This window comes from Eptatretus burgeri, chromosome 1 (genome assembly GCF_056783735.1).
Source record: "Eptatretus burgeri isolate ZD-2024b chromosome 1, Ebu_testis_v1, whole genome shotgun sequence".
Taxonomy (NCBI): Eukaryota; Metazoa; Chordata; class Myxini; order Myxiniformes; family Myxinidae; genus Eptatretus; species Eptatretus burgeri.
In genome coordinates, this window is record NC_140961.1 from 23,682,956 (window position 1) to 23,705,455 (window position 22,500).

The 22,500-nt window shown below is 44.1% G+C and overlaps 2 protein-coding genes across 4 annotated transcripts in view; one reads left to right on the forward strand and one right to left on the reverse strand.

Moving 5' to 3' along the window:
* LOC147034028 (meprin A subunit alpha-like) overlaps nt 1–22,500 on the reverse strand; it is a 203,213-nt gene that overhangs the window by 165,636 nt on the left and 15,077 nt on the right. For all 3 annotated transcript variants that reach the window (XM_085875390.1, XM_085875374.1, XM_085875382.1), the window contains one exon: nt 772–826. In XM_085875390.1, the coding sequence (XP_085731516.1) occupies nt 772–826 (55 nt within the window). The remainder of the gene's footprint in view (nt 1–771; nt 827–22,500) is intronic.
* Nucleotides 8,749–10,622, forward strand: LOC147034029 (uncharacterized). Its single transcript, XM_085870540.1, is given in 2 exon segments — nt 8,749–8,797; nt 8,800–10,622. Coding segments are annotated over 2 exon segments (1,857 nt in total). The 5' UTR covers nt 8,749–8,763.

Below are 22,500 nucleotides of genomic sequence, written 5' to 3' on the forward strand. Positions count from 1 at the left end.
CCTTCATTTCTCCTGCTTTCCTTCCTGAAAGTCCCTGAAATGTCCATCTTCTCTTCGCCATGTTCCCCGTCCCATCCCCATCCCTCTCCCTTCCACAGTTCACCTAATGTGTCTGTTCCCCACTGTTTTGTCCCTTCCACTCCCGCCCCTCTTGTCTCATGCCTCCTTGCTGTGAGTTGTGTGTTAGCTCTCATACGAGCCTCGACCAAGGTATACAAAAAAAAAAGAAAAAAAAAGTGCTGCGCTGTTTCAATCCCTTCCCAGAGTTCCTCAGCAACTATAAAGACGTTCACACTGAGTACACACATGAGAATCCCAATGCTCCACACCCCCTCAGCTACCGGACTGGTTTCATCACTAACTGGAGAATCATCAGTAATGGCGTAGACGGCAATGCATACCAAGTGGCTCCCAAGCATGTACCACGTGCAAACGGCAAAAGCAGTCAATATATAAATAAATACCCACCCACATTTCTCACCTGTGAATGGAGGGAAAAGCCAATCAGCTCTCACTTAATCAACTAAACCCAGGTGGCTAGGATAATATAAATAAATGACCCCTCCCACACAGTGTGTTTGTGTGCAGAAGTGTGCAGAAGGAAACATGTTTGCATGGCAGGTAACGTTTTGGGACACAATGTGTGCTAATCATCATGATGAGACTCAATCTGTGCTTTTACTTTATGGGCACAGTGGACACAAAGATAATGTTGAGTATAGAAAAGATTGGGATATTATGAGATGAGACAAATTCTTAGAAAGTGAATACCTTGAAAAAGTGGAGAAAATAACACGATTGGATGGACACAGGGAAGTGATTCCACCTGAAAATGAAAAAAAGTTTAAGATCAGGCACTATATTCACAAATATTATTTATCACAGAAGAGACCAGCTTATTTTACACAAGAAAGGAAATCGAAGATCATTTTCTTTGTGAATTTGATGAGAAAAAAACAATATCACCTTTTTGGATGTAAAGATTTGCCAAAAGCCATGTGACTGTTTTTAGATCCTCGTGGAGGATCTCTAAGTCTTACTCACGTTGTTGTTCTTCATCTTCTTCTTGTGGACTTTTTTGTTTCACAGCCTACAGTTTTCATCGAAACTTCCTGAAACTTGGCATATACGGTATATGTAAAAATACCCTGTGCAGACAGTAACCATCTCCGATTTTGAAAATTCCTCCAAGAAAAAAAGTTATGATGTCAAAATATCTCCGCTATTGGAAATCGCCTAAAAAATTATCTCCGAAAGTAGGCAAACTTTTTGAATTCTGTTTGCGGGACTCGAACAGGGCATTAGCAGAGATGAATTACCGCACATATGATACATCACTATGATGTCATATCAATTTTTATGACATCATTCCTATTTTTGACATTTTTTGTTTCACAACCCAGAGTTTTCATCGGATCTTCGTGAAACTTGCCATGTATATGCAGAAAGCCCACACGCAGGCAGTAACCATCTCCGATTTTGGAAATTCTTCCAAGAAAAAAAGTTGACGTCATAATATCGCCGCTAATGGAAATCGCCTATACCATTATCTCCGAAACTGGGCAAGCTGTTTGAATTTTGTTTGCGGGAATCAAGCCGGGCATTAGCACAGATAATTTATCGCAAACCTGATACATCACAATGACGTCATATTCGTTTTTATGACGTCATCATTAAGAGGACGAGGATCTTAACTCATTTGAGCTTGTTTGTACACAGTGTTGATGATCATGGAGGAGCTGGAACACAGAAGGGATCAGGATGAAGCAAAACAAAAAAACAGTAGAAAGCGAGGGGGGAGGACCCACCAACAGCAGGGTTGAAGGGCAAAATAGAGGGATATGGGGAGAAATAAAGGATGTGGGAAAGAGTGCGTGCAAGGGGAGGACGCAGGGGATGGACAAGCTGGAAACAGACGCAAACTCTCAATCACATGTAACGTGGAAGGGGCGAGTGGATCCACAGCAAGACTGTGACCTAAGTGTAGTATGGTCCGTGTGTTTCACGTAGGTTAGATTGCCATGTAACAGGGATCTGTTCGAGTAAGTAATTTGTTGCACATGATGCTGAAGAGGGAGCATATGTAATTTATAGACAGGGTCGAGATTAATTATGTACATGCAAAACCTCTTGTTTGGGGGCAGAGCTCGGTGTGAACTTCCCATAGCAGAGGCACACGTGTCACAGCTGTGCAATGAGATTACGATCTCAATATTTACGATCTCTCTGGCCAGTGTGTGCCAGCCATGGTGGCACAGTGGGCTGTAGAGTGTAGAGCCCAGAAGAAAAGATGTAGATTCATTTATATAGGGGCCGCCCCCATGGGCGGGACCGAGGAGGAAGACTCCGCCCAGGAGGCAGTGGAGGACTGAGTTGACTAAGAGAGAACGTTCTCCAAGAAAGTGGAGACTAGAGAGTCTGGGGAGACAACTGAAGAATTGAGACGAGAGTCACCAAGACAGTCCACGAGAGAGGATGAGTAGAATCTCGTGATTCCACTGGCGAGAATAGAGGCTTGTGCATGAGAGAACCAAGAGAGGGTCATGTGCAAGGAGGATGGAGACCTCGCTTGAAGAAGAAGCCTTGTGTGGGAAAGACCCAAGCTGGGATACCATGTGTTTTGAGAGGGCCAGGAGGCCTCTCTGTAAAAAGGACAAAAGGGGACCACATGGCCAAGTTGAGCCGACCCATCACTGGCTCTGCTCGTTACTGGTTCTCGTATCCCTCCTGGTCTCTAAAGCAGAGACACCATTGTTTGAACTGCGCCCACCCTGTGCATCAAAGAAAAGGGAAGTCCCACCTGCATTATTGTTGTGTTGTGAAAGTGTTATTTCTGGTGCCTGGTTGGTTAGGATCTGAGCTTTAATTTCTCCTCATTCATTGTATATAAGTTTGCATATCCCATTCTCCTTTTTGTGTCTATTTGACTCGCTTGGTTTGTTCCATTATTATAGCATCTTGTTGACCCTCTTCCCTATGCTTGCTTTATAAAAAATAAATCCTTTAAAAGGTAAGAGCGTGTTTCAGCCATCTGCTTTCCATGTTTGTTTGTTGTCATTTCGGCTCATTTGGGCAACCATGGGAAATGGTAAAGAAGAGTGCCTTAAATAAAAACGCAATGCCTTAAAGGTCCCATGACACTCAAAACTTTCTGGTTATTTATATATTAACTTGACCTTCCTAGTGAAGAAATCACCCATGTTTCTTTTTTACAATCAACAATGGGATAATTAGACCAATATTTCGAACATTTCTAGTGCTTTTCACAACTTGCTATGCCCCGCCCCTCTAAAAAGTTGAGTTCAGCGAACCGCACGTCACGTGATCGTTCACGTCATCTCCAGAACGCGACTCCATAAAATGGAGTCTTATCCAGAACTCCAGAATCCATAAAATACGTACAAATGCATTGTGCACATGTTTGCTATCTCAATGATCGTCCTCCGATGAATGAATGTCGAGTTGCTATTGCTTCGTCTAAGTTATGAGAAATAAATTACAAGTGGAGGCAAGCTAACAGCACTGTTGTTGTACATGCACTTATACCAAGGCCGTTGGCATGTGAATCACTTTTTAATTAGGGAGCAAGTATAATTCATTACAGAATTTTCTTAGTTAAGACAATATTGGTGATGCAGCATGTTTCTTGTGGCAGCAAAAAAAAAATCTATACACCGAGGACAATATTCTCTTTAAAATCTCAATGTTTTCACAAACGTCAACTGCATGCCTGGGAGGGTATGGTTCACTTAGGATAATGAACGTCCCTGATTCTCTGACACATCGACAAAGGTATCGAGTAGGCAACATGCTTTGTAAAGGCACATGAGGAATATATTTTGTTACTGTACAATTGGGTCAGAATAATACAGTTTGCACTGGCACATAAACGAATATACTTTTTGCAATACTGTACAGGAATTAATACTGACTGCACATGGTAATTTTCCCAAAATATTACAGCAATTAAAATGTAAAGTACAATTATTAAATATAAATATATACATATAGTGCAAAGATAATGAGCAGACCTTCACAAAGAAATGAAAACTGCAACAGTCAAGAAATCTTCTTGTTGACTTGTGTATACCCTTGCAATGAAGCTTGAGCCGCTGTCACACCTTGACGTTTTAGCCAGCGTATGCCGACGTATGAAAAATTTGGCGAACACGCTGGCACATGTCGAATATGTTATGGGTAAGGTTTGTATACGTTAAGAGCATGCTGGCATACGTCGTAGTACGCCGAGCTTGTCGACAAATTTTGTGCATGCACAAAATTTGTCGACGTATGCCAGCGTATGACTCACACGTTCCACATACGCTGGCCATAAATTGTAGGCACGTTATGCGATCGTTGACACATGTTACTTGTAAGTTACTCATAAGTCGAAATACGTCGAGGTAATGTCAAGCGTACCCGAAACTTATTTCTAACCTATGAGTAACGTGCTTTGAACCTATGTGTAACGTATCTCCAACGCATATTGAAGTATGTAGACGTATTTGACGTCTTCCGGACGACCACAGAACTTACTGAACGTGTCTCTAACTTACAGATACCGTATAATGGCATATTGGCAGCGTTTAGGAGAATTGGTATATAAAAATGGGGTTCACAGGAGGAACCCGTCAGTGTTCCAGACTCCATGGTGAGCAGATGTCCATGTCATCCGAGAGATGGAGGATCCGGCAGGGCTGAGACGAGAATGCCTACTAGCTGTCCTCCAACTTAAACATGACCTCATCGATTTGACACTGTTCCAGTTGCGTGCCAATAGAGCCAGGAGAAGAAGAGGTGAACAGAGGAGAAGGAACTGGGTGAGACCATGGATTGGGAGGCGGTTAAGATTTGAATCGTTGAGCGGCAGCTTTTTAATAGTCTACGCCACGTGATCATCGGCGATACGCTGCCGCGCTATGCATAAGTTAGACTATCGTTGGGCATAAGTTGTGAACGCCGACAACACGCTAAGCATTCGTTGGTATAAGTTATCGAAACGTTCTGAGTACGTTACGAATACGTTATGCATACGTCCAACTCGTTATGAATACACTATTATACACCCAAAACTGAAAAAAAACATCAATAGTTCAGCATACGCCAGCGTTTTAGATAAATTTTGATACGTTGCCATACGCTGGCTCAATCATCAACGTGTGTCAGGGGCTTTACAAACAACAAGTAACAATACAGGAATACCCATGCCCACCCAAGATAAAAAATAATGACGACAATAAATGTCCATTTGGATATCTGACAAAATGCCCACTTCACGCTTCCTCAAATCCCCGATACTCCTATTACACAGCCTCATAGCCTCGGGACTCTTACGCATTGACTTATACATTGTGTGCATGCTAATACAAGGTACTTGTCAACTCTAAAGTCTAGACTAGTCCGATAAATCCGTCGTCCGTCCGACTAGGCCGATACATCTGACGTGCTGTAGCTTTCTTTTATTGTTGTCTTTTCTTCATTGTTTTCTACTGGTGCTACATGACGACAGTAGGAAGAAAATAAATAAAAATGCAACAGAACGTCAGATTTATCGGACTACTCTAGACAATTGTGTCACAAGGTATGTTCTGCACACAAGTTTTCATTGTATCCGGACAGCGAGATTGCTTCGTTTTATGCGCGTAGAGATACGACCGATGACATGGCCTGGCCTTGCTTGTGATTAATTCGCCGCGGTGCAACATGTCTGCTGTGCTGGTCACGTCACCTCACTAAAATATTTCTGATATCGAGCAGTATGCAAGTCGAATTTACATTATTGAATTACGAATAGGATTTAGTCTAACCAGCTGTTATTGCCAAGTCTTCCTTCGATGTCCTCCCGATCATCATAAACGCCGGGAATTTCATCGCCAGTTTCCTCTGCTTGTCCTGCTTCGGGCTCGAACTGGTAAGGTCGTATTCCATTTCCAGCTGCCTGAACTTCACCTCCCGTGACTACGTTATCTGACAATTCTCCATCTGATTCAGACCAAAATCCTTCATTTCTCTCACACTCACCGTCGCTACCAGACAAATCAAAGTCCATGTCATCCATTATTCAAAACCAAATGTTTGATTTTTTTTTTTAAAGCAGAAATGAACGAAGTGATTGAGTCGACCAATCGAATGTGGAAACACACAGGAAGCCAATAGAATCACGTAGACCACCAACCCGAGTAATTTACATGCAGCCTTTGTCGTTCTGGAGATGACGTCATGTGGGTTTACGCCCCTTTCAGTAGATTTTGGCAGAATTTTTAGGGGCGTTCCCAAAGAGGTTGGTTTTTTTAACTTTACATTTTACAGAACGAGTATTGTGAAAAAACATTCTCAGATCTGAAATCACGATGAAAAACTCTTATAGGACATATATATGCAATTTCAGTGCTTTTGGGTGTCATGGGACCTTTAAAAGACTGCTTAGATCATCTCGAGCCGTAAGGTCCCAGCTCTGAGGAATTCCGTATTCACGGATCATCAGTGTCAGTCTATTCAGTCCACACGACACACATAAGTGGAAGGAAAAACTTAACACAAAAAGTGGAAGGCTTGAGAGGGTTAACTGGAGTAGAAAAGATCATGAATGTGTATGGGGGATGACCTGAGATGGTGGTGAACAGCTGTCTTGTAGTCCTAGAGGGAAGAATGAGATTGAAGAGTCTGAGGAACTTGGTTCCACACACAGATAGCCTGGTTCACCATGTCAATAAAAACACTTGCATTCAAATTTTATGGAGATTAGCAAAGCAGTACATTTTTGAAAAGCTTATAGTATCAGGAATATGAAAATCAATGTTTACATTTGTGCAGATGTAGTCAGGTTCCTTGTGTAATTTCGTTGGAATTTTTTGGAGTGTAACAAACCTATAGATTTTTGAGTTTAAAATCTATTTAAATAAAAAAATGATGTTTCACATGTTTTCAACTTTTGGAAAGGTCGTTTTGGGGTGAAAAACGCTTTTTTTGAATTCCAATTTTAAAAAATCTGAAACAATACAAAATAACCAACTGATGATGGATTACTGTTAAATGGCTAACAATGGATTTTATAAGATAATAAAATGTTGCATTTTGACTGTCGGTTGCCATGGAAACAGCATTTTTGGAGTGGAATTGCCATTTTTTAATATATATATTTTTTAAATTATATTTTCCATCGGATGGCCTAAATAATTGTTAAATATAGTGACCGTGACTGACTTACACATAAGTATTATGATTTTCAAGTATTGGAACAGTTGGTTGCCATGGAAACGGCCATCTGTGCAATGAAACATTGGTGTGTCTGTTGTTCAATATCAGAAGGTTTCGGCACCTTCAGTAGTAAAACGTTTGATTTTAAGTTTTTGTTGTATTGTAAGTGTGATCTTGTAGGGAACATAGGTGACGCCACGTCGCGATGCCATGACATCGCCTCAGGTTACGGTTGCTGGGCGTGGCATGGCGTCGTGATGTGGCGCGGTGCACGTCCAAGCATGTGCAGCACTATGATGTCATTTTCAGTTCGCTTCGTTTATTCTCGATTTATTCATGACAGTTTACTTTGGAGCTTCATTTCATCATATTCGGTTTTCAACACCTTTCTTCCTTTTTTCGGTAAGTTCTGATCGCCTTTGAGGCGTATGCACCTTTTTGTCATTTTATGTTCTTCTGTATGGGGTAGGATTATGGTTTGAATGGCCACGGGGTTGGAGGTTTTAATTGCGTTTCCTGTTAGGCTAGGAGTTGGAAGTCGGGCATTCGTCATGTTATAGCTTTGTGTTTGTCCTTTTTCTATTAGTTTGGGTTGATCTTTAAATATGTCCTTATGTGCTGGTTCGTGCTTTCATTTATCCGGAAAGAAAGTCATCATCAATGTAATCAGTCACCGACGTATTTTGTTCCATAAGATTAACTGCTGTTAGATAGGATTAGGATAGGATTATAGGATAGGATAGGCTGTATAATAGGATAGGATTAGGTTAGCTTTGTGCTCGGGGGTTGGAATTACAGAGGAAGTCTATTTGGAGCTTCTATTTAGTTTACTGGCATGTAGTTAGCGCGTATTGTTGATTTCCCACTCATCTCTGCTTTTATTTTATTCAGGTAATTTTTATGTCTTAGTAGTGGTTTTTATTTTGGATTCTAATAAAGTTCTATCATGGCGACATTTACCAGCATCTTCAGTTTAAATCACATAAGTTTAGGTCAATAAATTAGTCAAAGAAAATAAGGATGTTGTTTTTCTTATCTGTTAGCTTTTTATGGTGATGAATGTTATTTGTGCCCTTGATATGGCCCGAAACATCGGCACAGCCCGAGTTTTATAGGCTGTGTCACGTATGATAGATTTGACATTCATGAGCTGACAATTTATTTTTTTATATTTGCAGGACCAACAACATGATGGATGAAGTACCACTGGGTGGCAAGGATTCATGCCAGATGAAAGGATCAACGAACTGGACAAAATGTGTCCTGTGCCAAGATAATTCTTCCCTGAAAGGGTCCTTGGTGTTGCAACCAAAAGTCGAGTCGTTCTGCCGTTTGATAGAGACAATACAGGAGCGAGCCACTTTACAGGATGGTGATTATGTACAGATTCATAAACGACTTGAGGGGATGCCAGCAGAACTGTTGCAAAAGGAGAAGGCTGTCTGGCACCAAACATGCAATTCCAACGCAACTAACAAGGACCAAATTCGTTGTGCCAGGGTTCGTGATGATCAGGCACTATCATCAGGGTCGCATATCGCCAAAGGGCCAGGTCGAAAGAGAAAAATGCCCGAAGTATGTCTGGAGGCGTCAAGCTCCTCTAGACCACTCGATCATCCACAGACCCCGATGACAAGGCTTTGTGCTTCTTTTGCCAGAGGACTGAGGGTCAACCTATTTACCTTGTACGGAGTGACAGTGCGGGCAAATCGCTGAGAGAAGCTGTTGATGTTGCTCAGAATCCCGTTTTAATGACTCGATTGAACACTGCTATAGCACCAAGTGATGCACATGCAATTGACGTTATGTACCACAGGTCTTGCTGGACGAAACATGTCTTCCATGTCTTGCGCGATCACGACACCAAAGGAGAGAAGGATAAAGCATCAATGACACAAGTTGTGAGTTTAATTGAAGTGATCAACTTGGGAGATGTCCTAACCAAGCAGCAAACTCAACTCCGTATGGAGGACATCGAGACAACTTATGTTAACCTTCTAGGTGGTAAAGATGCCTTAGAACATCATGTATCCACGTTCAGTAGAAAATGGCTGAAGAATAGAATCTTACAGGCGTTACCCAATTTAAGGTCAGTGCTCCAAAAGAACAGATGGAAATCTTCTATTCTCTATTCACCTGAGACATGCGAGGAAGATATGGTCAATGCTTGCATTACAAATGACGATACAATGGACCATATGGATGCTATATACAAAGCAGCTATGCTTGTTCGGAAAAGTCTAGAGAACTTCTCCACCAAGGACCAACAAGATGAATATATACAAGTTTCTAGCAGTGAACAGGATGTCCCCGGAGAGCTTAAGGCAATGGTACGTTGGATAATGCTTGGCCCAGTGGAAGAGATGCAATCAGAAGTACGGAAAAATGTTGTGGACAGATCAGTATTAACTGTAAGCCAAACCATCATGTACGGCCTCAAGTCGAGGAGCCAGGCAATGTACAAACCACGGAACGAATTTGCTCTATTCCGTCCACAACGTCAAAGGGAAAATTCTAATGTTATCGGTATGGCTCTAGCTGTCCACCATGACAAAAGGAATAAAAAGATGGTAGACCTTCTCAATGCACAGGGGTACTGCGTTCCATACAGCCGTATCTTGCTTCTTGAGACATCGATTGCAAATGCTGTGGTTAAAAATACCACACTATTCCAAGGACTGTATGTTCCACCAATTCTCAAGCGAGGACGACTTCCGGTCTTTGGCTTCGACAATACTGACTTTGCTGAGAATACTCCTAATGGCAAAGACACAACTCATGGAACCATTATAGTAGTGTTTCAGAAGGCAGATGGTGCTGGAGAGACGATAGCGCCCCAGCTACAGATCACAGAAGCAACGAACTTGACTGTTACTCCGCATCATACAGAAATAATACCATGTAACAAGCCAAAACCGGTTACAGGGTCATCGTCCTCTAGAGAAGGTATGGTTGAGTTCACAGTCAATAATATGGGGGTTGACAAACACTACCAGCTGACACACCTGGGATGGGTCTTAGCATTGGCTCTCTCCAGAACAAACACAGAAAGGAATCTTACAAAACTCCCTTGTTGGGCTGGCTACAACTCTCTCCTTCCAACACGCCCGTTGTCGGTGACACAGATCGGAGCTCTGCCTCTGATGCCTGAGGTAGCACATGAGTGGTCAACGCTAATGACTATGTTAGAAAAATGTCGCAGATTGAAAGAGCTTGCTGTTGGGAAAGATCACCCGACTGTCATTTCCTGTGACTTGGCCCTCTATGGGAAGGTAATACAGCTACTGGATGCTCGGCCTGACTTAAAAGGCATAATCGTTCCCAGATTGGGAGAGCTACATGTCGTCATGGCTGCACTTAGAGGTCTGGGTGCATCCATAGAGAACTCTGGCATAGACGATACTTGGATGGAAGCTGATGTGTAGTGTTCTGCAACCACAAGACAGATTCTGAAATACACCCATTACAAATGCTCACTTCAAGCTCACATTCTCTGAAATGGCAATAGAAGAATTCTTCAAGGACAATCCGCATCTCAAGGAAGCCTGCGTTGTTGTAACGGATATAGTTCAAACTGCTTGTGAAGAACATGACAAAGCACTGAAAGCTGAATCAGTGCAGCAAGCCATCAACTGTCTGCTACAAGTCATCATCAATGAGAACTTGTTTGAGAGACTTCAGGAATGGGAGGCCAGCTGCTCAAAGAATGCCATGTTCAAGGCCATGATGAACTATCTCCACAGAGTAGAGGCAATTCTGCATTTTGTTGAGGCATTTTGTTTTTTTGTTGAGGTTCGGAATGCCGACTTAAACCTTCATCTTCAAGCCGGTGAAGAACTCAGCAAGATATTTTTTGCCATGGACAGAATCAAGTACAAGCGGCTCTGCCCAAGGTACATATCTGACATGTATGCGCTTAAGACCAGCCACCCAGAGACCTGGAGGGAGCTCGAAGCAGGCAATATTTCGGTCACCAAGAATACTATCCCATTTGTATTGACCGGAGCAGACCACGCTGTTGAACATCTGAACAGGTTGCTGAAGGTTCACTCTGGTCTGATTGGCATATCAAATAATGCAAATGCCAGACAGCGATTCTTCTTGGCTGCACCTGAACTGTCACGCCTGTCTTGCGAGTTTAAGGGACAGTTTGGTCTGAAGGAAAGTGAGATCACTGAGCACCATGGCCTGTCTCCAAGTGTCATCAAGCGTGAACACAATGCAATTGACCGAATCGAGGCTGCCATACTTAGTCATGAAAATCCATTTGAAGTTGAGGGTAACCAGCTCTTCAATGTGGTCACCCACGCTTATGTGCCAGAAGAATTTGTACCACAGATACTGAATGTTGATGAAACGGGACAGAATCTCTATGAAGATTTTGTTGCTAAACGGATCAATGGTGATGTCAGCCTATGGGCACCAGTGAAGAAGGAGAAGAACAGAATGTACATGTCTGGCAATACAACACCAGCAATCAAGATCAGGGACAAGACATTCGATCTAAAAGAAACCAAAGATTTGTATGGTAGACTGATGGTACTCTCCAGATCCAGCAGGGACGTCGACCAGAAGGATGCAATTGGCAACTTTGAATTCACTGTGACACCGAGGGCCCTGTTTGCACCAAACGGTAGCTTACTGTCATGCACCAACAAGTCGAGGCTAATCCACAACTTAGAGAAGTTTTCCAACAAGGAACCGTCTTTACCAGAAGATGAGCTTGATGCCACACACATGGAACCAGCAACCGTTGATGCTGTACTTGATGGCAGTACTAGCACTAAGGTCGCAGTCATGGATGGAATGGTAGTTGTCCAGAAAATGACCAAGAAACCAGCAATGGTCGTGACAGTGAAGGACCTCAGTGAATGTTTCAATGATAGGGTGATGAGTCTGACCAGAGGCTTCGACCATGTAATTCTTGTTTTTGATACATACAAGCAAGATTCCCTCAAGAGCACAACCAGAGACAAACGACGTCAAGGAAAGGCACCAGTCCAATATCAGGTCAAGGATGATACCAGTATCAAACACATCACGATGAGTCGATTTCTGTCCCATGATCAAACCAAGGCTGATCTGATGGAGTACTTGGCAGAGAAAACTCTAGAATACAACCGTGATTCAACAAAGGTGGTAGTCGTTTCGGCATCTGGGCGGACGTCGAGCAACAGGGGTCTCCAATTTGAGGCGAATAACCATGAGGAGGCCGATACGTTGATGATCCAGCAAGCAATAGCTGCATCACAGCAACACACGGGAGATATTGAGCTGACGATAATCTCACCTGATACGGATGTTCTGGTTCTTGCCATAGCAAACTATCATCTCCTGTCAAGACACACATCTATCTCAATGGCATCTTGCATTGTCAAAATCGAGCCAATCTGGAAGGCCTTAGGTGAGGAGAGAGCCCAGGCATTGCCAGCCTTCCACGCATTCACAGGTGCCGATAATACTGGGCGGTTCACTCGACATCGTAAGGCAAAGTGGTTCCAGTGCTACTTGAAGGCCGATGACGACATGGTAGATGCCTTTGCTATGCTCTGTAAGGATGCTGAACTGTCAGAGGACCTATACACAACTTTAGCAAGATTTGTCTGTTCAGGTTATTGTCCAAGTGGTGTCAAAATTTCCAGCATCTCTGAACTTCGGTGGCATCTCTTAGATAACAAAACCAAGATAATTGTGTACTAGTTGTGTTAACATAAATTTTCACAGTATAAAATTAAATATTGCAAAACTACTGTAAAAATACTGCAAAATTATTGTAGCATCAGGACTTAAGGCCCGGTCACACCTTGACGTTTTAGCCAACGTATGCCGATTTTTGAATTTTTTTTCTAAAACGCTGGTACACGTTGAATACGTTATGGGTAAGTTTTGATAACATTGAGAGCACGCTGAAAAACACTGCCATACGTCGTAGTACGTTGGCTTTAAACGTTGTACTTTTCGGTTGTCCTCAAATTTTTTCATGCTTGAAATTTCACGACGTATGCCGGCGTATGACTCACACGTTCTGCTACGCTGGCCACAAGTTGTAGGCACGGTCTGCGATCGTTGACAGACGTCAACACATGCTACTTGTAAGTTAATCATAAGTTGAGACACGCCGAGGTAGTGTTTAGAGTACCCGAAACTTATTTCCTACCTATGATTAACGTGTTGTTGGCACGTTACGCGATCGTTGCCACACATCGACAGACGTTACTTTTAAGTTACTCATGGGCTGAAAGACGTCGGTATAATGGATCGTCCTTGCGTCAGCGTCCACGGCCACGGCCAGGACACTTATTTGCAGCATTCTTCAAACTTTTCTTCGGCATGACGAGGATGTTCACACTTCGATGTCTAGCTTGGCTATGATTCCAATTGTCCATCGGCAGCGTCTATTTAAAATAGTCGAGTTTGAGCGTTTTAACACGTTCAGAAGAAACGTTTCAAATTTCCAAACCCCAGCGTCAAAAAAAAACAAAAAAAAACAAAAAAACAAAGGCGAGTGACAGCAATTTAAATCGTTCATTGTAAACAATGAAACTAGCTGAGTGGTACCGTTTAAAAGTCGTTGAGTGTAAAAAAAATCCAATTGTTGAGCGCAAGCGTCTACTTTCAATAGTGGAGATGCAGCCATTTAAATCGTTGAGTGGCAGCCTATGAACCTACCCGTGGACACGCGGACGCAAGGACGATCCATCATAACCCACACCCTCCCCCTCACACTCACCTACTACTGCCAACATGAACAAACTACTACTAATACTAATACTAATACTAATACTACTACTAATACTGATACTGATACTGATACTGATACTGCTGACATGGACATCGACTCAAAAAGGACTCGAAAACACTGTTGGGTTCTCCTTTTATGAACACCATTTTTATATACCAATTCCCAAAACCGCTGGGAACACGTCTTTATATGGCAGTTGTAAGTTAGAAACACGTTCATTTATTTTTTTTGTCGACCGGAAGACGTCATTGGAATACGTCTACATACGTCGATGTGTGTTGGGACTACGTAAAGAATTGGTTCAAAGCACGTCAAACATAAGTTTGAAATAAGTTTCGCGTAAAAAAGACATTACCGCGACGTGTTTCGACTTATGAGTAGCTTATAAGTAGCCTTTGTGGACGTGTGTAAGCGTCCACATATCGTGTGTAAAACTTATCCCCATCGCATGCGGAACGTGTGTCATACGCCGAGTACGTCGTAAAATTTTGAACATGTTCAAAATTTCTTGACGTACTCTACTTAGTACGACTTATGACAGCGTATTTAGCGTTCTACTCGCGCATACCAAACTTACCCATACCGTATTTGACGTGCCCCAACGTTTTAGACACATTTTTCTTAGGTCGGCATATGCTGGCAAGATCGCCAAGGTGTGACCGCGATTTTGACCCTTCCATTTCTACGGCAGTTATGATTCGAATCGTTGTGCGTCAGCCTTTTAATAGGCTACGCCACGACATCGTCGGCGATGCGTGCAACGCGCTATGCCGAAGTTAGACTATCGTTGGGCATCGGTTGTGTAGGCCGACAACAGGTTCAGCATTCATTGGTATAAGTTATCTATAACACAACGAAACGTTCTGTGTCCGTTACCAATGCGTTATACATAAGACCAAGTCGCTATGAATACATCCGAATCTTTAAAAAAAAACATCAAAAGTTCAACGTAAGCCAGCGTTTTACATAAATTTTAATACGTTGCCATCGCTGGCTAAAACGTCAAGGTGTGACCGGGCCTTTAGAAACACTGTTGCAACTGCCACCAGAAGAACTATGATTGTGTGGTACAGAATGCAAAAACGATGCAGACTGCAATATTGAATATGACAGAGAGTGATGATGATGTGTAATGATGTGTCAAACTGAGATAGGAAATACGTCTATACATATGCTGGTGGCACTACCAACAATTTGAATGTGCATTTTTTTTTCATGAAAAAAACCAACATAATTTCACAAACTTCTTCATTTCTTGGTTTTTGGTGTTCATAATCACTAATTTGACATAAGCTTTGGATTATTTGGGCCTGCAAACATAGGGTTAGGATTTAGAATGAAGTTTCTATGTTAATTACAAGCTGAGATATTCGGAAATTCTTATTTTATGTCGGCCATTTTGAAAATAGAAAATGGCGGCTATGCAGGGATCTATGCAAATGTAAGCATTGATTTTCATATTCCTGATGCCATAAGCTTCTCAAAAATGGACTGGTTTGCTAATCTCCAGAGAATTTGAACAAAAATACATAGTGAACCTGACGAAGAGGGGAAAAGAGGAACGAATGAGTGGAGGTGAGCAGTGAGTCTGGATTTTGGGAGTTTAACCTGGCACATCGCATGTGCGCTGCAGAACCGGATCGCGAGCAAGACCAGAAAGGAGATGGTTGAAGCAAAATAGAGAAGGAGAGGGAAGAAGGAGAGGGACCACTGATCTTTCTGCAATGTGAAAGTGATAGGCCCATAAACTCAGCTTTATCATAGGAGATTCCAATGGTTTTGAAGGCATTGGCTTCCATGGTGTCAACTGAACAAGGTGTGAGAGGCAAGGGCACCATCCCAGAGGGGAGAGCATTACTCCTTCAAGTTGTCAATGAAGGCCTTGTAGGTAGATAAAAGTGTGCAAGGAAAGATTTTGCATGACGGAGGATGCCCAGTCGGAATCAAGTAGTGTGTGTGTGTGTGTGTGTGTGTGTGTGTGTGTGTGTGTGTGTGTGTGTGTGTGTGTGTGTGTGTGTGTGTGTGTGTGTGTGTGTGTGTGTGTGTATATATATATATACACACACACATACACATATGAGGAGCCGCGAGGAGGAGTGATGTAAGGGACACATCAGCCATTTGGAGTTAATGCCATATAGCACTATTTGAACCCTTACCCTATCATCCGAGCCCATCATCATCATATCATTAAAAAATGTCGCTTACATCACTCCTCCTCATGGGGCCTTATATATATATATGTATGTATATATATATATATATATATATATATATATATATATATATATATATATATATATACACACACACATTATCCCTATGTCGTAAGAGGCGACCAGGGTTCCGTCAGGAAGGGCATCCAGCGTAAAAACTAAGCCAAATCTCTATGCGGATCATACGGATGATCCGCTGTGGCGACCCCTAATGGGAGCAGCCGAGAGAAGAAGAAGAAGATATACATATATACACATATTAGCAAATATGGTCGTATGGCAGCTATCATTTCATGAAACGCGACTGTGTCGCTGATGCAGTGCCCCTCTTCCAGTACACACACTGGAACTGGTACTCATTTTGCCGAACTCGGAAGGATGACAGGCTCAACCCCCTGGTGTATTAATTCAGCAGCCGACGGGGCTTGAACTCAGGACGCTAAGATCCCAAGCCGCCACCCTAACCACTGAGCCAACACCAGGCTGGCTGAGATTCATTCAAAAGAACCAAAAGAAACTCTGAGTCGAAAACAATGTTCACCTCAAGGATGCCATGAACAATGATGGAAATGTTGCCAATGCTAGCCAAGGTCATCTTTCCTTCCATTGTTGCCAATGCTAGCCAAGGTCATCTTTCCTTCCATTGTTGCCAATGCTAGCCAAGGTCACCCTTCCTTCCATTTTCACAGGTGGTCCACACTACATGCATGAGCACCTCAGGATGCCATGAAATATGTACAAAACTATAGCCATCCTGATCTCTTCATCACCTTCACCTGCAATCCAGCTTGGGAGGAAGTGGAGAATGAACTGATGCCAAGCCAACAACCACATCATCACCATGATTTTCTGGCAAGAGTATTCCGACAAAAATGAAGGCATTGATGAGTATCATCACCAAGGGAAAGATTTTTGGAGCCATTAAGTGCTACATGTACACAATTGAGTGGCAAAAGCGTGGCCTGCCACATGCCCACATTCTGACTTGGCTTCAAGATGAACTTCATGTGCACAGAGTAGATGACTTCATTAGTGCTGAACTTTAGAGCCAGAAATTGATCCACTTCTGTTCAGCACTGTCAAAACACAGATGGTGCCTGGTCCCTGTGGAAGCATCAATCCAAACTCACCATGCATGAAAGATAACAAATGCACAAAAAGGTTCCCACGATATCTTCTGAAAGAGACACAGACTGGACAAGATGGATACCCACTGTATCGGCAGAGAAAACCAGAAGATGGTGGATTCACAACAACCATTAGAGTTCGTGGCTGTGAGGTTGAAGTTGACAACAGGTGGATTGTTCCATACTGTCCACTCCTCACACAGCCACTTCAATGCACACATCAATGTTGAGTACTGCCACTCTGTGAAATCTATCAAATATGTGTGCAAGTATGTCAACAAAGGATTTGACATGGCTGTGTGTGGCCTGACAATGGATGGAACTGTGCCTGATGAGGTTCGGCAACATGAAATGGGAAGATAAATCAGCAGCAATGAAGCCATCTGGAGGATCCTGAACTTCGCAATTTATGAGCGACATCCCACTGTGGTTCATCTCAGTGTGCACGTTGAGAATGGCCAGAGAGTGTACTTCACTGAGGAGAATGTACGTGAACGTGCCTAAGTCCCACAAAACACAACTCTCACTGCTTTCTTCAATCTCTGCTGGGATGACGAATTTGCTCATACATTGTTGTATCATCAGATACCCAAGTACTACACATGGGATGTTGGCAGCAATATGTGGGCTTGCCACAAAGCAGGACAAACTGTACCAGACCAGCCAGGCATCAAAGCCAGTGATGCACTTGACCATGTGTACAATGTCCATCCCAATAATTTCGAATGCTTTCACCCAAGACTGCTTCTGCATGAGGTCAAAGGTCCAACATCATTTGAGGACTTGCGAACAGTGGATACCACAATCTGTGAAACTTACAAACAGGCTTGCCAGCTCAGAGGACTCCTGGAGGATGATGCACAACCTTTTTGCCATCATGTAGATGCTGCAAAACCTGTTTGCCATCATGTTGCAGACATGTGCCATGTCAAATCCTCAACAACTATGGGACAACCACAAGGTGAATCTGGCAGAGGACATTTTGCATTATGCACAAGTGCAAAATCCTAACCTGGAACTGGACTATAATAATGCCATCTTCAATCAAGCTCTCATTATCATTGAAGACAAGACCAAGACTTTGGGTGGCTCTCACCTCAAAACCTTTTGGCCTTCCTGACCCTCAATGACACAATCACAATAAGCTCACAAATGAAATTTTGAGAGAGACCAACTACAACATGGAACAGCTTGCTGAATACATACAGGATTCTGAGCCATGTCTGGTTCCAGACCAAAGAGAAGCCTTCAATAAGATAACACAAGCACGTTTCAAAGGGAGTGGTGGCACTTTCTTACTAGATGTTCCCGGTGGAACTGGGAAAACTTTTCTCATCAATCGTCTTTTGGCAAAAATCCGACAAAGAAACATGATTGCCCTTGCAGTTGCATCATCAGACATTGCTGCCATACTGTTGACAGGAGGAAGAACAGCTCACTCAGTCTTCAAGTTACCCTTACATCTGGCAAGTATGGAGGCACCAACCTGCCCTGCAGCATTGGCAGGGGCACTGGCAAAGCAAAGCTCCAGCAGGAGTGCCGGCTCATTATCTGGGGTGAGTGCACAATGTCTCACAAGGCTGCCTTAGAGTGCTTCTAACAGGTGATTCATCTGCTGTGAAGCTTGCTGCAAGCCTGCTCAAACAGGGAAATGGAGTCATGGTATCTGAAAATCAAAATGGAACCATCTCAATGAACAACACTGGGAAAACAGTTGCAACACTTCAACAACTACAAGATGCAATATTTCAAAATGTTGCACATAATTCCCATGACTACAAGTGGCTATGCCAAAGAGCAATCTTGGCACCAAAAAATGATGCAGCCAACTCCACAAACAGAGGCCTTCTTACACAGTTATGTACAATGCAAATGTACAAGTCGGTTGAAACTGTACCAGACAAAAATGAAGCAGTCCACTACCCCACAGAATTTCTTCACCCTCTGAAACCACTAGGTGTGCCTCCTCACAATCCAGAGCTCAAGATTGGTGCACCCATTATGCTTCTCAGGAATCTGGACCAACCAACTCCCCGCAATGGAACACGTTTGGCTGTCAAGAAGCTTATGCCACATGTCACCGAAGCCACAATCATGGCTGGCCATGCAAGCAGGACAGATTGTCTTCATTCCATGCATTGCATCATCCCCTCTAATTTACCATTTCAACTTTGAAGGCTCCAGTTCCCTGTCCACCTCAGTTTTGCCCCATGAGCATCAACAAGGCACCAGGACAATCACTCAAAGTTGTTGGCCTCAACCTGCAAAGCCCATGCTTTTCTCATGGACAACACTATGTTGGTTGTTCCAGAGTTGGCAATGGCAAAAACCTTTTCATCTTGGCTCCACATGGAAAAACATGTAACATTGTCTTTTCCTGAAGCTCGACAAGGATAAAAAAAGAAAACAATATCAAACAATGTGATAAAATGTGATGTGACATCCTCAGTGCTGAAGAATAAGAAACAATGCTGGAGAAGAAAGGTAGAAAGAGGAAAGCGAAGCAAGGCAGAAAGAGGAAAGTGAAGCAAGGCAGAAAGAGGAAAGCAAAGCAAGGCAGAAAGAGGAAAGCAAAGCAAGGCAGAAAGAGGAAAGCGAAGCAAGGCAGAAAGAGGAAAGCGGAGAAAGGCAGAAAGAGGAAAGCGAAGAAAGGCAGAAAGAGGAAAGCGGAGAAAGGCAGAAAGAGGAAAGCGAAGAAAGGCAGAAAGAGGAAAGCGAAGAAAGGCAGAAAGAGGAAAGCGAAGAAAGGCAGAAAGAGGAAAGCGAAGAAAGGCAGAAAGAGGAAAGCGAAGAAAGGCAGAAAGAGGAAAGCGAAGAAAGGCAGAAAGAGGAAAGCGAAGAAAGGCAGAAAGAGGAAAGAGAAGAAAGGCAGAAAGAGGAAAGAGAGGAAAGGCAGAAAGAGAAACACAGAAGAAGGAGGAAGACATAGGAACAATTAAAAGAAGACAACAAAGAACAAAGGAAGAAAGAGAGGCAGACAGAAGAATAAAGATACAAGAATAAAAAAGTCAGAAGAACAGTAAGATAAGTAAAAGTACACAAAGATGACAAAAAACATGGAATAACAAAAATCCAGAGCAGCAGAAACTCCGCAACATGAAGAAGCAAGACAAGAAGCGAACACAGCAGCAATGACCACTTCCAGAGAAACTGAAACTTCTCAACAGAAAAAGCAAGATTTGAAGCAAACACAGCAAACAATGACTGCATTCTGCTCTCCCGTACCTGTAATATCTCAGTTATTGTTGTGCTGTACGTGATTGGGTTTTCGTATATCATGACTCGGCCGCTCGGGGTGGTAGTGATGTACATTCGGACGTGGAATAAAGCGAAGTTACTGCTACGCTCTCGTCCATGTTCCACTGCACCTCGGACACCACAGTTGGCTGACGAGGATGGTTGATCGACGAGTCACGGCGCACGGACAGGTGCCCGTTTTCGTCGGAGACAACTTCGAATTGTTTTCGGAACAGTTGGGGTGCCATTTCCATGCGAATGATGTGGTCGACGAGAGCAAACAGAAGTCGATCTTGCTCGCCTCGCTATCGACGGGACATTATCGACTGCTGAGTGATTTGGTGGCGCCAGACAAGCCCAGTGATGACGGGCTGTCGTTTTGGGACATTGTGCAGAGGATGAAAGCACACATGGCGCCGGAGAAGTCATTACAGCTGGCTCGATACCAGTTCGATCGCCTCGCGAAAGGTACAGGGGAGCACGTCGCTGATTTCGTGGCGCGAGTGAAGCATTCTTCCGTGGCATGAAAGTTCATGGCAGAGGAGCGTCCAGCTCGGCTCAGAGATTGTTTTATTTCTGGGTTGCAAGATGCGAAAATGGTTTCGGCGGTTCTATGGCTGAAGGGTGAAGCCATTACATTTACCTCGGCGGTCGGCACTGCTACAGCTGTCGAGCAGACTCTCGGAGATGTTCGGGCCATCACCGGCCGCAGCATGCCAGATGGCCCTGGGGCCCACGCGGTGTCGCGAGTGCCCCGGGGCGCACGCACGTCCTTCGGTGCGGGTCGGGGCCCGACGTCGCCGCGCGGCCGCACGAGCGGCGAGGTGACCCCACGGAAGTGTTTGGGATGCGGAGGTCGACACCTGCGCCGTGTGTGCCCGTTTAAAAGCACCGTGTGTTTACGTTGTCACAAGGTGGGTCATCTGAAGCTTGTGTGCCGAGGGGCGTTGGCCACCGTTAAGGTCAGGGACGGCGATGTGCGAGGCGACCTCGGCGACCCGGGGCGAAGCCGGCAGCCGTTGATGGGCCTGTTTTCAATTGGCCCTGCGGCGGCGCGCCCGATGACGGTGGAAGTCGAAGTGAACAACACGCCGATCACGTTTCAGGTTGATACGGGTGCGGCGGTGTCGATCATCGGCGAACAGAGCGCACGTAGACTCAACGACCTGAAGCTTATCAGGTCCGACCTCACACTGTTCACGTACACCCGCGAGAAGATAACGCCAGTCGGGATGGCAGATGTGTCTGTGCGGTACCAAGGCCAGGTCGCCGCGCTTCCGTTGTACGTCGTGCGGGGGAGGGGTCCGTCTCTCCTCGGCCGAGACTGGCTGACCCGCATCAGGCTAGACTGGGCCGCCGTTCACCTTGTGCAACCCATGCCGAGCCGATGGGAGGATTAGTTGGAGAAGATTCTGCAAAGACATCAAGGTTTGTTTTGCGACGACCTTGGGAAACTCAAGGGCGTGGAGGCAAAGCTCTTCCTGAAGGAGGGGGTGGTTCCTCGTTTTTGTAAACCAAGACCGGTGCCGTATGCTCTGCGGGACAAGGTCAAGGGTGAACTGGATAGGCTGGAGGCCTGTGGAGTGATCGAACGGGTGTCGTACTCAGATTGGGCCACCCCGGTCGTCACGGTGCTGAAACGGAATGGAGACGTCCGATTGTGCGGGGTCTTCAAGTCCACGGTTAACCCGGGGCTCAGCGTGGAGCAATATCCACTGCCGTCAATCGATGAAATATATGCACGATTGGCGGGGAGTCAATACTTCACGAAGCTTGATCTGCGTGATGCATATTTTCACCTGCCGATGGATCCTGGGAGTAGCGACCTTTTGACAATCAACACGTGTCAAGGGCTCTATCGATATACCCGACTCTGTTTTGGAATTGCTTCGGCCCCGGCCTTGTGGCAGAAAACCATGGATCAGGTTTGCATTGGCCTGCCCGCTCAAACCTACCTGGACGATGTGCTCATTGCAGGGAA